Raw genomic sequence first — 11663 nt, 5'->3', positions numbered from 1 at the left:
GGGGCCGGGCGCCGCCCGCCGGGCGCGGGAACCTCTGCGGGGCCGCAGGCCGCACCGCACCGCGCCACGCCGCGCCGCCGCCGGCCCCTCGCCCGGAAGTGAGGTCGGCTCAACTTTGACCTTCAGCGAGCATGAGCGTTCCAGAAGGTTCTGGAATTGGCGGGCCCCGGAACCTGAGTGGCTTATGCCGGGGCCGGGCGCGCATGCGCGTACCGGTGCGCGGCGGGGGCGCGGGGCGGGGCGGCGGCGGGTATGCTGGTTCCCGGGCCGGGCGGCGCGGGGCCCCGCATGGCCGGGGGCGGGGCGGAGGCGGTGGGTGCCGAGCGCTCGCCCGTCCCCGCGCGCAGACCTGCCCGCTCAGCGCTGAGGCCGGACGGCGGCGCCGGCTGCTGCTGCCCGCAGGTGAGCGGGGGCCCGGCCCGGCGGGGGCTGCCCCGATCCCCCTCCTGGCTCCAGCCCGCTTCCCCCGTGGCGGCGGCTGCGGGCTGCGCGGGGGCAGGGGGCCGGCCGGGCCCCGGGGCGAGGGCTGCAGCCGGGCCCTGGGCGGGGGGCGAGGCGGCGCGGCGGGCCTCGGCCCCGGCCCCGGCGGTGCAGCGCGGCCGGGCTGGCGGCAGGGGGCGAGCGGCGCTTGACCTTGGCCCGCGGAAGGGGCCATGTGGCCGCAGGTCCCCGCCCGCCCGGGGGGCCCGGGGCGCCCGGGGCCGCTTCCCGCCGCCGCGGGTGGGCCGGCGGCGCCTCGCCTGGCCGGGCCGCGCCTGCGGGGCTCCTGTGGGGCTGGGGCCGGGGCTGGGCTGGGCTGGGCTGGGCCGGCCCCGCGCTCGGCCGCTGCCGGGGGATCCTCGTGGCCGCAGGGGCCCAGGCCCGGCCGGGCGCAGCCGCCTTCCCCGCACAGTTCCCCGCAGCTGCGGGCGTGTCTGTTCCAGCCGTCGAGAAACTAGAAGCTCAGGGTCACTTGCTTGGTTTTCTGAAAGCTTTTTATTCTTTCTTGTTCTAGAAGTATCTGTGCAAAGCCGTAATGCTTATGTTTTCCTTCGGTTTTTTTTTTAATCTTTCAGACATGCTCCGTTTATCTACAGTGCTCGGTCAGATGAGGCCGGTGTCCAGGGCACTCGCCCCCCATCTAACACGAGCGTATGCAAAAGATGTGAAGTTCGGGGCAGATGCTAGAGCTCTTATGCTCCAAGGCGTGGATCTTCTAGCAGATGCTGTAGCTGTCACCATGGGGCCGAAGGTAATGAAGATTTTGCATTTGTTGTATGTAACTGTCTGGAGGCGCCCCAGCAGCGAGGGGCAGTGAGCTTTCCTGGGGCAGCGCTGCGGGAGTGCCCGCCGCAGGGCCGTGACCCGCAGCTGCAGGGCCAGGCACAGCCTGCTGCAAGCCGCCATGTTCCCGTTCGCGTCACTGGAGCGTGACAGTAGCGTGCGTGCTTTTCGTAGGAGCAAAGTGAAATGAATGGGATGGCTGTGAAAGGCGCAGTGTATTTGTTCAGGCGGTTTGAAGGTTAAGGAGATGTGCATGATAGGTTACTGCGGCTCCGCTGTTGGCCCATACCAATGCAGTAGGTAATGTGACTATATCGTGATGTGGGTTAACTAGCATGTGGGGGTTTTTAAAATTTTCTTCTGATTGTAAATGATGGTTTTGTATCACTCTGCCGTTTAGTATTCACGATGCAAAAGGAATGTTGAAAGCATCTGGTTGAGTTCTCAATTGGCTGCTAAATGTTACCAGCTTAAGTGGAACCCTGTGGCAGTGGCATAACTTCATGTTGCCAGTGGGATGGAAGGTAGTGTCCGTTTCCCTGCAAGTCCTCCATCTTTTGGAAGACCGTCTACTGCATTCTGCATAGTCATGCAATGTGCAGTAAGGCTTGAAACGAGGTTCCTTTTTAGGGAAGAGACACTGACTTTCTCTGTGCTCACAGGAATATCTGTTCCCTGTTGAAGGAGAAACTCACACAGGTGCGGGTACCACTGGGCTTGCTTCAGTCACATCTCGGAGCCAGGCCACCACCCCAGTGAGTGGCAGAGAACCAAGTGATACAGCACAGCTTACATACACTTATCAAACCATTAGTCAGCGTCTGAAGTTTTTAGGAGTTTCCTTTGGTCCTGTCAGTTCTGCGAATCCATCACCTGACTGTCCAGTTGATGCATCTCCTCGGTTCCAGGCTCCTCCTCAGATTGTGATCTTTCTGCCTGCTTTAACTCACCTGCTCCTTCAAGCACGCTTAGTCTTTGAACAAGCACTTCCTATTCACATATACTGATTTCTTTTCTAGAAACACCTGTGTTTCTGAGAGCACCTGGTACAGAAATTGATCATCTCTTGCTTTTCTGTTCTCCCACTGATTAACTTGACTGGGTTTTAAACCAGCCTTGGATTAGGCCTGTATGAGGGCCGGGGCCTGATTATGCCAGTTAGCAGCTTCAGCACTTTAAATTTCTTAATTCAAAACATATTTTCTTTAACATCCTTAAATAACAGCCTGTGTGTGGCTGTTCTCAAGGCTGCTTGTCCTCTGCAACATCAGCTTGTGTATTTCTTGCACCTTTTTTGTGCTGCTGTCTTTATTTAAAGGCAAAAATGCCATAAGCTGAGCAGATGAAGGTTAAAGAACGGAGATGTCTGCAAGCTGTAGCTGTTTTACATAAAGGAGCAAAGTTTAAGTGTAGCCAGTTAATATAACTCCGGGGTTTTGGGATCAAGCTGCTGTGTGAATGCCTTGAGTGTGGTTCTAGTGCGCTGGCTAAAGGGCGCTTCCTGATGCAACTTGCTGTAACCTTGCGGGGGTTTTGTTCCAGCGTTCTCACTTCATCTGCTGTTGTGCGTGTATCTGTAGACTTGTAGGGGTTGTACTGCAATGACCTGACTGCTTCCAGCGTTGTAAGAAATGTCGTGCTGGTGGGGAAACTTGCCTTTGGCGCTGTTCTGTCTTTAAAGAAACGTGGTTTGCAGTTTCACGCAATCTTTTGTTGCTGCTACCGACACAGTGATTACTTTGTCAGGAGTAGTTTGTGTGTGCTTGGATTCTCGATGTGCAGGACCATTCAAAATGGGCGTGCGTTCCCCGGCGGCGTGCCTTTTCTCAGAAACACAGACCACATGTTTGAATGTAAGTGATTAATGTGATCAGAGACAAGTAGATCTTGCTGTGCCTGTTCCCTCATAGCTACCAAACACCCACTTGAAATGAGACTATGTCAAAACATAGAACAAAAATGAGGAGAGACTACACAAACCCAAGGATGGAGTACATAAAGAACGTAGCAGTAGCAGGATCTTCCAGGGTTGTCCGTAGCCTTGAACAACTTTTAGGATTAGGGAAAGCGCAGGTCAAATAAAACAGCAGTTAAGAAGCCAGACGACACGTTGTTTTGGTGTGATTGTTTTATAGCACAGTTAGAATTACGTGAGCACTTTCACAAGTTCAGCACCAGTAATTGAAGCTTAATGCTGCTTCTGCAGCTGCTAGGGGTGGGGGTGCTTCAGAAGCAGCGTAGCCTGGTGCGTGGCAGGAGGCCGGAGGCAGATGTGAGCGGGCTCTGCGCACGCGAGGAACACGCTGTGCGGTGCCATAGCGGCAGCATGCTGTCTGGGAGCGCTGAGCTGGCTTGGCACGTGGTGCGTGACCCGGGCTCGGATTGGCGCTGAGGCCGCGCTGGTGTGTTGCTGGTGTGGTGTTGCTGCAGCCGTGCCCGGCGGCCGCTGGCGTGCTGGGCTCAGCGGGGCCTGAGGGCTCTTGTGCGGGGTCAGCGGGGGTGCCCGCAGGGGAGTGGGGCACCTGCTCCCCCTGCCGCTCTCGCACCAGCTCCCGCTGCCAGGATGGCTGAGGGCTTCCAGGGCGGCAGGGCTGGACCTCCTAGCAGTTCTGCTGCTTCCAGCTCAAGCTGGAGCGTGACCGATGGGGGCAGCTACTAAAGCTGCTGAATTCATCTGGGAAGGAGCAGTCCGTTGTGCAAGCGCAGCTGCCCTGCATGGCCCGTGGTTTCCCACGTTCACCGGGTCTGGATACGCTGCAGGGGAGAGTCCAGCTGCTGAGATGGAGGCAAGTGCAGGCAAAGAAAGGCCTGTTAACTTGGCGATGTTTGGGAAGTTATTGCAACACATTAACACAGATTGCTTAAGTATTCTCAGTTTTTTCGGTTCTCTTTGCTAATCATTAATAAGGTTTGCAAGTCTCGGCTTTTTTCCAGAACGTGCAACAGGCGGAGCTTTGTATGGCTGGTTTTTAGATTTTGCAAATTCAGTTTGTTGCTGTAGTGTAGTTTTAGGGGAAAATACCAGTGTTAGAGGGAATCTCTATATTTTTCTCTGGGAGGTCAGACTTACTTAATTGTAGACTTTTGAGTCTGTGGTGTTCAGCATTATGGCTGGGGAGCGAAGCCTCCTTCTGTGAAAGTATAAAACCTTTGAGCCATTTCTTCCAGTCGTGCAGAACCTTGGTAATGTGTGTGCTCGAAAAAAAGTCCCAGCTGGAAGTTCTGTGCCAGGCGGTGTTTCTGTTCTGCCGTGGCTGTTCAAAGGGGTCTTCATCTTCAGTTGAGTTCTTAGAGTAACACGCTGTGGGTTGTGTGGCTCTGATTTAACATCTGTTCTTTGGCACCCTAGGGAAGAACCGTTATCATCGAACAAAGCTGGGGAAGTCCCAAAGTGACAAAAGATGGCGTGACAGTAGCAAAGGCAATTGACTTAAAAGACAAATACAAAAATATTGGAGCCAGATTAGTTCAAGATGTTGCCAACAATACAAATGAAGAAGCTGGAGACGGTACCACTACTGCGACGGTGCTTGCGCGTGCCATTGCCAAGGAAGGCTTTGAGAAGATCAGCAAAGGAGCTAATCCAGTAGAAATCAGGAGGGGTAAATCTTTTTCCCGTGTTTTTAAGGTTTAATCCCTGTCTGTATTTCACATATCCCAGGTTTGACCAGCTTCCTGAGTAAGCTGCCCTCTTTTTGAAGAGCCGCATGAAGCTTCATTGGAAGAGCAATGAGTAAAGAACCCACTTGCTTCTGTTACGTTACTTGCTCTGAAAAATTCTTCATTTTTCTAATAATTTTATGATTTTATATGCAGTGAACTTGTTTAATTTGTCGTAAGTAAATTCCATTTAAATCCATTTCTGCATTTAATTAATTTTTGATAAGTACATAAATTTACGGGTGCCGTGTAAATAAATTTGCCATAAACTTCAATTGTGACAGAAAGAATGTCGTGCCAGTTCCAAAGATCACTAGGTGTACGGATGGCAGCGGGGAACTAGAACTGCCCGTTGCTGGTTCTGGAGCTTGCAGGCTCGGCGCGTTTGGCCATGTGGACTCTGTTTGAAACTTGAACTGTTTGGGGCTGGTTTTTCTGTTCTGTGTGCCTCGCTGCGTTTGCTCACTAGTATTCCGTTCATCTTTAGGGGTGATGCTTGCAGTTGATGCTGTCATAGCTGAACTGAAGAAGCTGTCTAAACCTGTTACAACTCCGGAAGAAATTGCACAGGTTAGGAAAAAAAGTTATTAAACCAAGTTTACATAACTGTTCATCCCTCAAATATTTTGTCATCAGATTTAATGGAGTTGGGTTGTGCATATATGACACCTGAGTATTTTTCTTCATCTACCAAGATTCAGAGTGTGATTCCTTGAATAATCTTCATGGTTATGCTTTGATTTTCTTGAGTTACTTAAAATTAGCAATATTCTGCCTTCAGTTACTGCTAGCAGATAGTTCAGAAGTAGGTAGTTTTTCTCATCTTTGAGTTTCGTTCCAAAAATCTGGTCCTGAATTTGTGTACTGGGGAAGAGTTGATGAGAGCAGAGATGTGTTTGTGGGTGGAAGGTGACGGCGGACTCCTGGGGGCATGGTGGGCCTGCTGTGGGAGGCTCGGGTAGAGGTGGGTGCCCAGCTGGGTCTGGGGCACTGGGCATGCTGGCCTGCGTGTGCTGCCTGGCTGCGCTGGAGCTGCGAGCCCTGCCGGTGGGGCTCTCGGGTCCTGGCGCGGCTGTGCGATGGCTGGCTGCCCTGTCTCGTCAGGAAAGACAGCAGAACCAAAAATGGTTGTTCTGATTTTCTGCATAGTGAGGAAATACCGCTTGTGTTGTGACATGCAGTTACATGAGGTTACTGTTCCAGGTCGCCACGATATCGGCGAACGGAGATCAGGAAGTCGGCAATATAATCTCCAATGCAATGAAGAAAGTTGGACGGAAGGGTGTGATCACTGTCAAGGTAAGAACTGCCCAATGTATGGACTTCATGCAAAGCCACTGTCAGCTTTTGTGGCACGTGATGTAGCTGCTGCCGCTCACATGCGGTATCCCACCGTAATTCCCTCCTCCCCAGCTCAGTTAGATAGGGCTCTGGTTGCTGTTCCCTCTTAACAATCCTTTATTTTGAAGGGAGGCACATAAAGCCGATGTGTGGTACGGAGCCTAACTCTGCGTGTGCTTATGGTGGTAAATAAGGGAGCTTTAATGTAGAATTTCTTGCATCTAAACAGGATGGAAAAACTCTGAACGATGAATTGGAAATCATTGAGGGTATGAAATTTGACAGAGGCTACATCTCTCCGTATTTTATTAACACAACCAAAGGTGAGTTAACAATAACATGTGTCAGATACCTTATAGGGGCTCTTCGAAGTTACTGTCTGTGGTACCTGCTATAAAGACTTTACAGTCTGTTACGCTGTGTTCCACAGCAAATAGGGCAGGGGGGTCCTTCCACGTCAGAAACTTCTAACTCCTGGTAAAAGCTTGGAGTCTTTGGGCTTTGGTTTTTTCCCTTCTCTGCCAAGCATGGACTGTGTCTGTGCGAACATCAAGCTGGCCCTGCAGCACTCCAGAACAGTGCAGAATTGAAGGTGGAGTCTTGGAGACAACAATTTGTGTCTTAACGCTGCTGAAAAGAGCGGCAGTTGCTCCAAAGTAGCTGCTTCAGTGTAAGAGAATGCCCGATACGTTCTTACAACCGGGTTGTTCAGATAACGCCTGTTGTTTCTGCAGGGCAGAAATGCGAGTTCCAGGATGCTTACGTTCTAATCAGCGAAAAGAAAATTTCTAGTGTACAGTCCATAGTTCCAGCTCTTGAAATTGCCAATGCCAACCGCAAACCTTTGGTCATTATCGCTGAAGACGTTGATGGAGAAGCCCTCAGCACTCTGGTCTTGAACAGGTGAGGCTTAAAGTCCATGCTTGCAGACAGGTACTGCTTTTGTGTGCGCCTGTGTGTATTCCTCCTTTTAAAGGGATACATACAAAAGCGTGTATTTGCATTTGCTTACCAGAGAAGCAGCCCCTTTTGTGTGTAGCTACACTGCATCGCTTCAGACAGAACTTCAGTTGTTCCTAACTACCTTTTTGAGCAAAACCAGCTTTCGGCTCATGAAGGGCTCTTCATTTGCTTGTTAGGGCTGTACTGAAATAATTGGCTTTAGTAACTAAGACTCATCCTCTGAACACATGTGGAGTGTTGCTCTCTGAATTCTTCTCTCCAGACTGAAGGTTGGCCTTCAGGTTGTTGCTGTAAAAGCACCGGGTTTTGGTGACAACAGGAAAAACCAGCTTAAGGACATGGCAATTGCTACTGGCGGTGCGGTAAGTAACGATGGTTTAACTGGCTTTTTGCTCCAAGAAATGCTAATGGTGCCTAAGGAGGAAAAGAATGTGTCTTTCTAGGTTCATGGCTGTGTTGCAGGCTGTGTCCTGTTCTTTCAAAAACCAATACTATACTTTGCATTTTTTTAAAAAAAATACGGATATTGGTAACGGCTCTGTAATACAGCCCATGCCAACCGTGAGTAGTATGTCCTTTTAACTGACTGAAGCTACGCACCACTTCCTTGTAGCATTTAGGTTGTTAAGGGCAAGAAGGAACTTCAAGGACATTCCTTTGAAACAGCAAAGCTTTCTGGCTGCCTTGTAAAACTGATTGTCTGCCTCAGCAGCTGCCTCAGCTCCAGTGTGGCAGATCTAATTATTTTAAATGTTTGGAACAGACTGGATAATTTTCTTCTGTACTTAAATAGTTGATGTGCTGATTAGTGTCCCTTTATGCTGCCTTTTTTTTGTATGTGCTTCAAAACTGTAGCGTGGTACTGGGATCCGAAGGGGGTTATTGAAATAAAACTTCATGTTTAAGCTGATTGGAGTATGAAGTAACAAAGCAGCAAACCCTGCTCTAAAGTCACTTTAGTGCCTATAGTTGTAACCTCTGGAAACAGGAGTAGGGCTCTGTGCACCCGGGGGAGGGGGGGGCAGGACGTGGTGTGTTGAGCTGGGCTGCTGCAGTGCGATTGTTTTGCGCCGTTAGCCTGTTCCATGTGTTTGTGTGTCTACAAATAACAAACATCAGGAGGAGTGGTGAATTGCAGCTTTTCACATAATTTGTTTCAGGTGTTTGGAGAAGAGGGTTTGAGCCTAAATGTGGAGGATATCCAGCCCCATGACTTCGGTAAAGTCGGAGAGGTCATCGTGACAAAGGATGACACCATGCTTCTAAAGGGGAAGGGCGAAAAGGCTCAAATTGAAAAACGTATTCAAGAAATCATCGAACAGCTAGAAGTTACCACAAGTGAATACGAAAAAGAGAAACTGAATGAGCGATTGGCCAAACTCTCTGATGGAGTAGCAGTATTGAAGGTGAGAAGTTAAACCCCTTCGGAAAGGGGCGCAGCATCGGTCCTTTATTGCCAGTCTTAAGCTACTGCTGTCTGCTTGTCCCATGATTTGGGTAAGGAATTTGGCTTCTTACAGTGCTGTGCTTTGGTATTAAGAACTTGATGAAATAATCAACTGAAACTGTGTGTTCAGGTTTCTTGAGCGCTGAGGTACACAAGAACACTGCTGGCAGGGGAGGGCACCGGGTTAGTTTTCTGGCACTTTGCCGTGAACGGCTCCAGCTGGCGATTTAATCTCGCAGCAGCAGTGCTCTTCCTGCCAGGCTCCTGGAGTGGGCCTTGACATGTGGCTTGCTTGCTGTAGGTTGGTGGCACAAGCGATGTGGAAGTGAATGAGAAGAAGGACCGAGTTACTGATGCCCTGAACGCCACCCGTGCTGCCGTAGAGGAAGGCATCGTTCCAGGCGGGGGCTGTGCGTTGCTTCGCTGCATTCCAGCATTAGATGCCTTAGCTCCAGCCAATGAAGATCAGAAAATTGGTAAGTAAATGGCTTGAATGCGTGTGTGGAAGCGTTAAGAATAGACCTTCTTCTGTCCTGAGCCTTTGTAACATTAAATACAGATTGCTTTTGGTGAGCTTTTTGTTAATTCATCTCTAGACCCTCATACTCCCTTGTTACAGCAGTCTCTGCTTTACAGTGGGAAGAAACTTTCATTGCAGCCCCGACCTGGCTGTGAAAGAGCCAGTTAACAGTAAAGCAGCAGCAGTACCCCCTGCAAGGGGTTGCAGACCATTAAAGGAAGAATTGAGTTGATCGTTAAGCCATTGTAGACGGACATAAAATCCAGGAATGCCTGAGAGATGGTGTGGCATATCAAATGGAAAAAGGCTTTGTGCGATGTTACAGTAATAATACTCCTGACTGCCTTTTGCAGAAGTAAAACGAAAATGGGTCTGAATGTCTTGCAAGGGCTTCATCTGTTGGCAAATGTCAAGTAGCAGAGAACCTTTTTCCCTGAAGCTGATAAAAGTAAACTAGCGTATGTCCTTGCTCAGAGGGTTTTCTTTGTATCGATCTCCAGCACGTGAGTGTGTGCCCTTGCAGCTGGAGCAGCGTATGCAATAGGTAATTCTAAACACCCGTTTTCTTACAGGCATTGAAATAATAAAGAGAACACTGAAAATCCCAGCAATGACGATTGCGAAGAATGCAGGTGTTGAAGGATCACTAATAGTTGAGAAAATCCTGCAGAGTCCGTCAGACATTGGCTATGATGCAATGCTTGGGGACTTTGTAAATATGGTAGAGAAAGGAATCATCGACCCGACAAAGGTAGCCTAAAATAGTCCGAACTCTCAGCTTTCCTCCCCCCTCACGTGACAGTCAGCAGGTATTGAGTTATTTCTTTCCTATTTTTAGGTTGTGAGAACTGCTCTGATGGACGCTGCAGGTGTCGCATCTCTCCTATCAACAGCAGAAGCAGTGGTGACCGAAATTCCTAAAGAAGAAAAGGAGCCGGCAATGGGAGGAATGGGAGGGATGGGTGGAGGAATGGGAGGTGGCATGTTCTGATTGCAGTGGTAGGGATGCATCACGGGCTGGGCTGTTTAAGACTGACAGGTCTGACTTAAAAACTTCAGATGTCAGTGCAAGAGGGTGGATAGTGACTGAAGTGAGGCTGGTGTTCAAAAGAATCACTGTAACCATCAGTTACTGGATTTCATTTAACACACGTGTAATTGTTTACAGTCATTGTCCATGCCTACAGATAATTTATTTTGTATTTTTTGAATAAAGACATTTGTACATTCCTGATAACTGGGTTGCAAGATCCATCTACCAAGGTCCTGATTCGAAGTTAATTAAGGCACTTGATATTCTGTTCCAGAATTTGTTGGTGCTTGCCAGTACTAAGAACTTGGAAGCCACTGTGCGTGAGACTAGACAGTTGTGTACAAAGTAGGCAAATATACAGTTCTGTGACCTTTATGTAATAAAACAGACTGCTCAAAAGTTACAAAATGTATCACCTTATTCATCTGCACCCAAAGCCATAGTCAGGGGAGAGCCCTGACAGCCTGCTGCTTCTAAGACTGACTAGAAATCCCATACTTGGGCTTGGAAGTAGAGGGGTGGGAGGCGTCCCCTCCAGGAAACAGTCTGTTGTCTAGGATGTTTCTCAGAAAGACAAGTGACTGATTTTGGTAAGAAATGCAGAAGCTGAACTGACGGAACAGTTCTTTAAACTATTAAACAATGCTATGAAAATGAGGCACGTGCGCTGGCTTTATTTTGCCCTGTCTGCTGCTTGTTTCACCTGTCGGAACAGGGAACAGGCTGAGCGCCTTGCCCTACACCGAGGGAGGGAGTGTGCCCTGGGGGTGTGAAGCAGGTAAGTCGCCTTTGCTAAGAAAGGGTTGCGGTTTTTGTAAGTAAGTATGTGGTTACCTCACCTTGAGCCTCCCTGTCTTGTCTTCTAGCTTTCTGGTAATGGGCTCCAGGATTTAGTTGAACTTGCTGTTGATGCTGGGTGCTGCTTTTCCCTTAAAAAAGACAGTTTGCCTTGCCCCTGAGTGCTCTGGCCTGACGTGGCATTGGTGTGTGGTCGTCTGCTTTCCAAACTTGAGTACCTCTCATTGTCTTGGCAAACAGTGTGGCTTTACAACTTCATGGTGCTGCAAAATTGACCTCTTATTCCAGCTGTTGCTTCCCCCAGCTTCCTACCTCCAATAAGGACTGTCCTTCACAGATGGGACATGTGACATTTCAGTTGCTCTTTCAGGAGAAGTAAGTGGTCTGACGCTGCCTCAGGGCTGTCCCTGTCCCAAAGCATACCTTCTAGTCTTACTTAATACACCTAATTTCAGTATGGAAATTGGGTAATGCAAGGCAACGTACAGACAGGATTTAAAACCTGTTCAAACCTATTCGCTAATACTTCTTCAGGGAGTGGAAACAATATTGGTGTCAGGAACAGAACTACTGAAAACTAACCCAGTCAAGACAGCTGGTACCGTTGTAATGGACTAATAAGTAAATGGTGGCGTGGT

The 11663-nt window shown here is 49.5% G+C and overlaps 1 protein-coding gene across 1 annotated transcript; it reads left to right on the top strand.

Moving 5' to 3' along the window:
- The first annotated feature begins 273 nt into the window (after positions 1 to 273).
- HSPD1 (heat shock protein family D (Hsp60) member 1) lies at positions 274 to 10884 on the top strand. The gene is made up of 12 exons (XM_037396391.1): positions 274 to 402; positions 1056 to 1231; positions 4613 to 4865; positions 5411 to 5493; positions 6127 to 6222; positions 6494 to 6587; positions 6999 to 7167; positions 7490 to 7589; positions 8388 to 8633; positions 8976 to 9150; positions 9767 to 9945; positions 10033 to 10884. The coding sequence occupies exons 2-12, from the start codon at positions 1058 to 1060 to the stop codon at positions 10183 to 10185; spliced, it is 1722 nt and encodes a 573-aa protein (XP_037252288.1). The 5' UTR covers positions 274 to 402; positions 1056 to 1057; the 3' UTR covers positions 10186 to 10884.
- The last annotated feature ends 779 nt before the right edge of the window (positions 10885 to 11663 follow it).

This window comes from Falco rusticolus, chromosome 8 (assembly GCF_015220075.1).
Source record: "Falco rusticolus isolate bFalRus1 chromosome 8, bFalRus1.pri, whole genome shotgun sequence".
Classification (NCBI taxonomy): Eukaryota; Metazoa; Chordata; class Aves; order Falconiformes; family Falconidae; genus Falco; species Falco rusticolus.
This window is presented reverse-complemented; position numbering and strand designations above follow the sequence as displayed.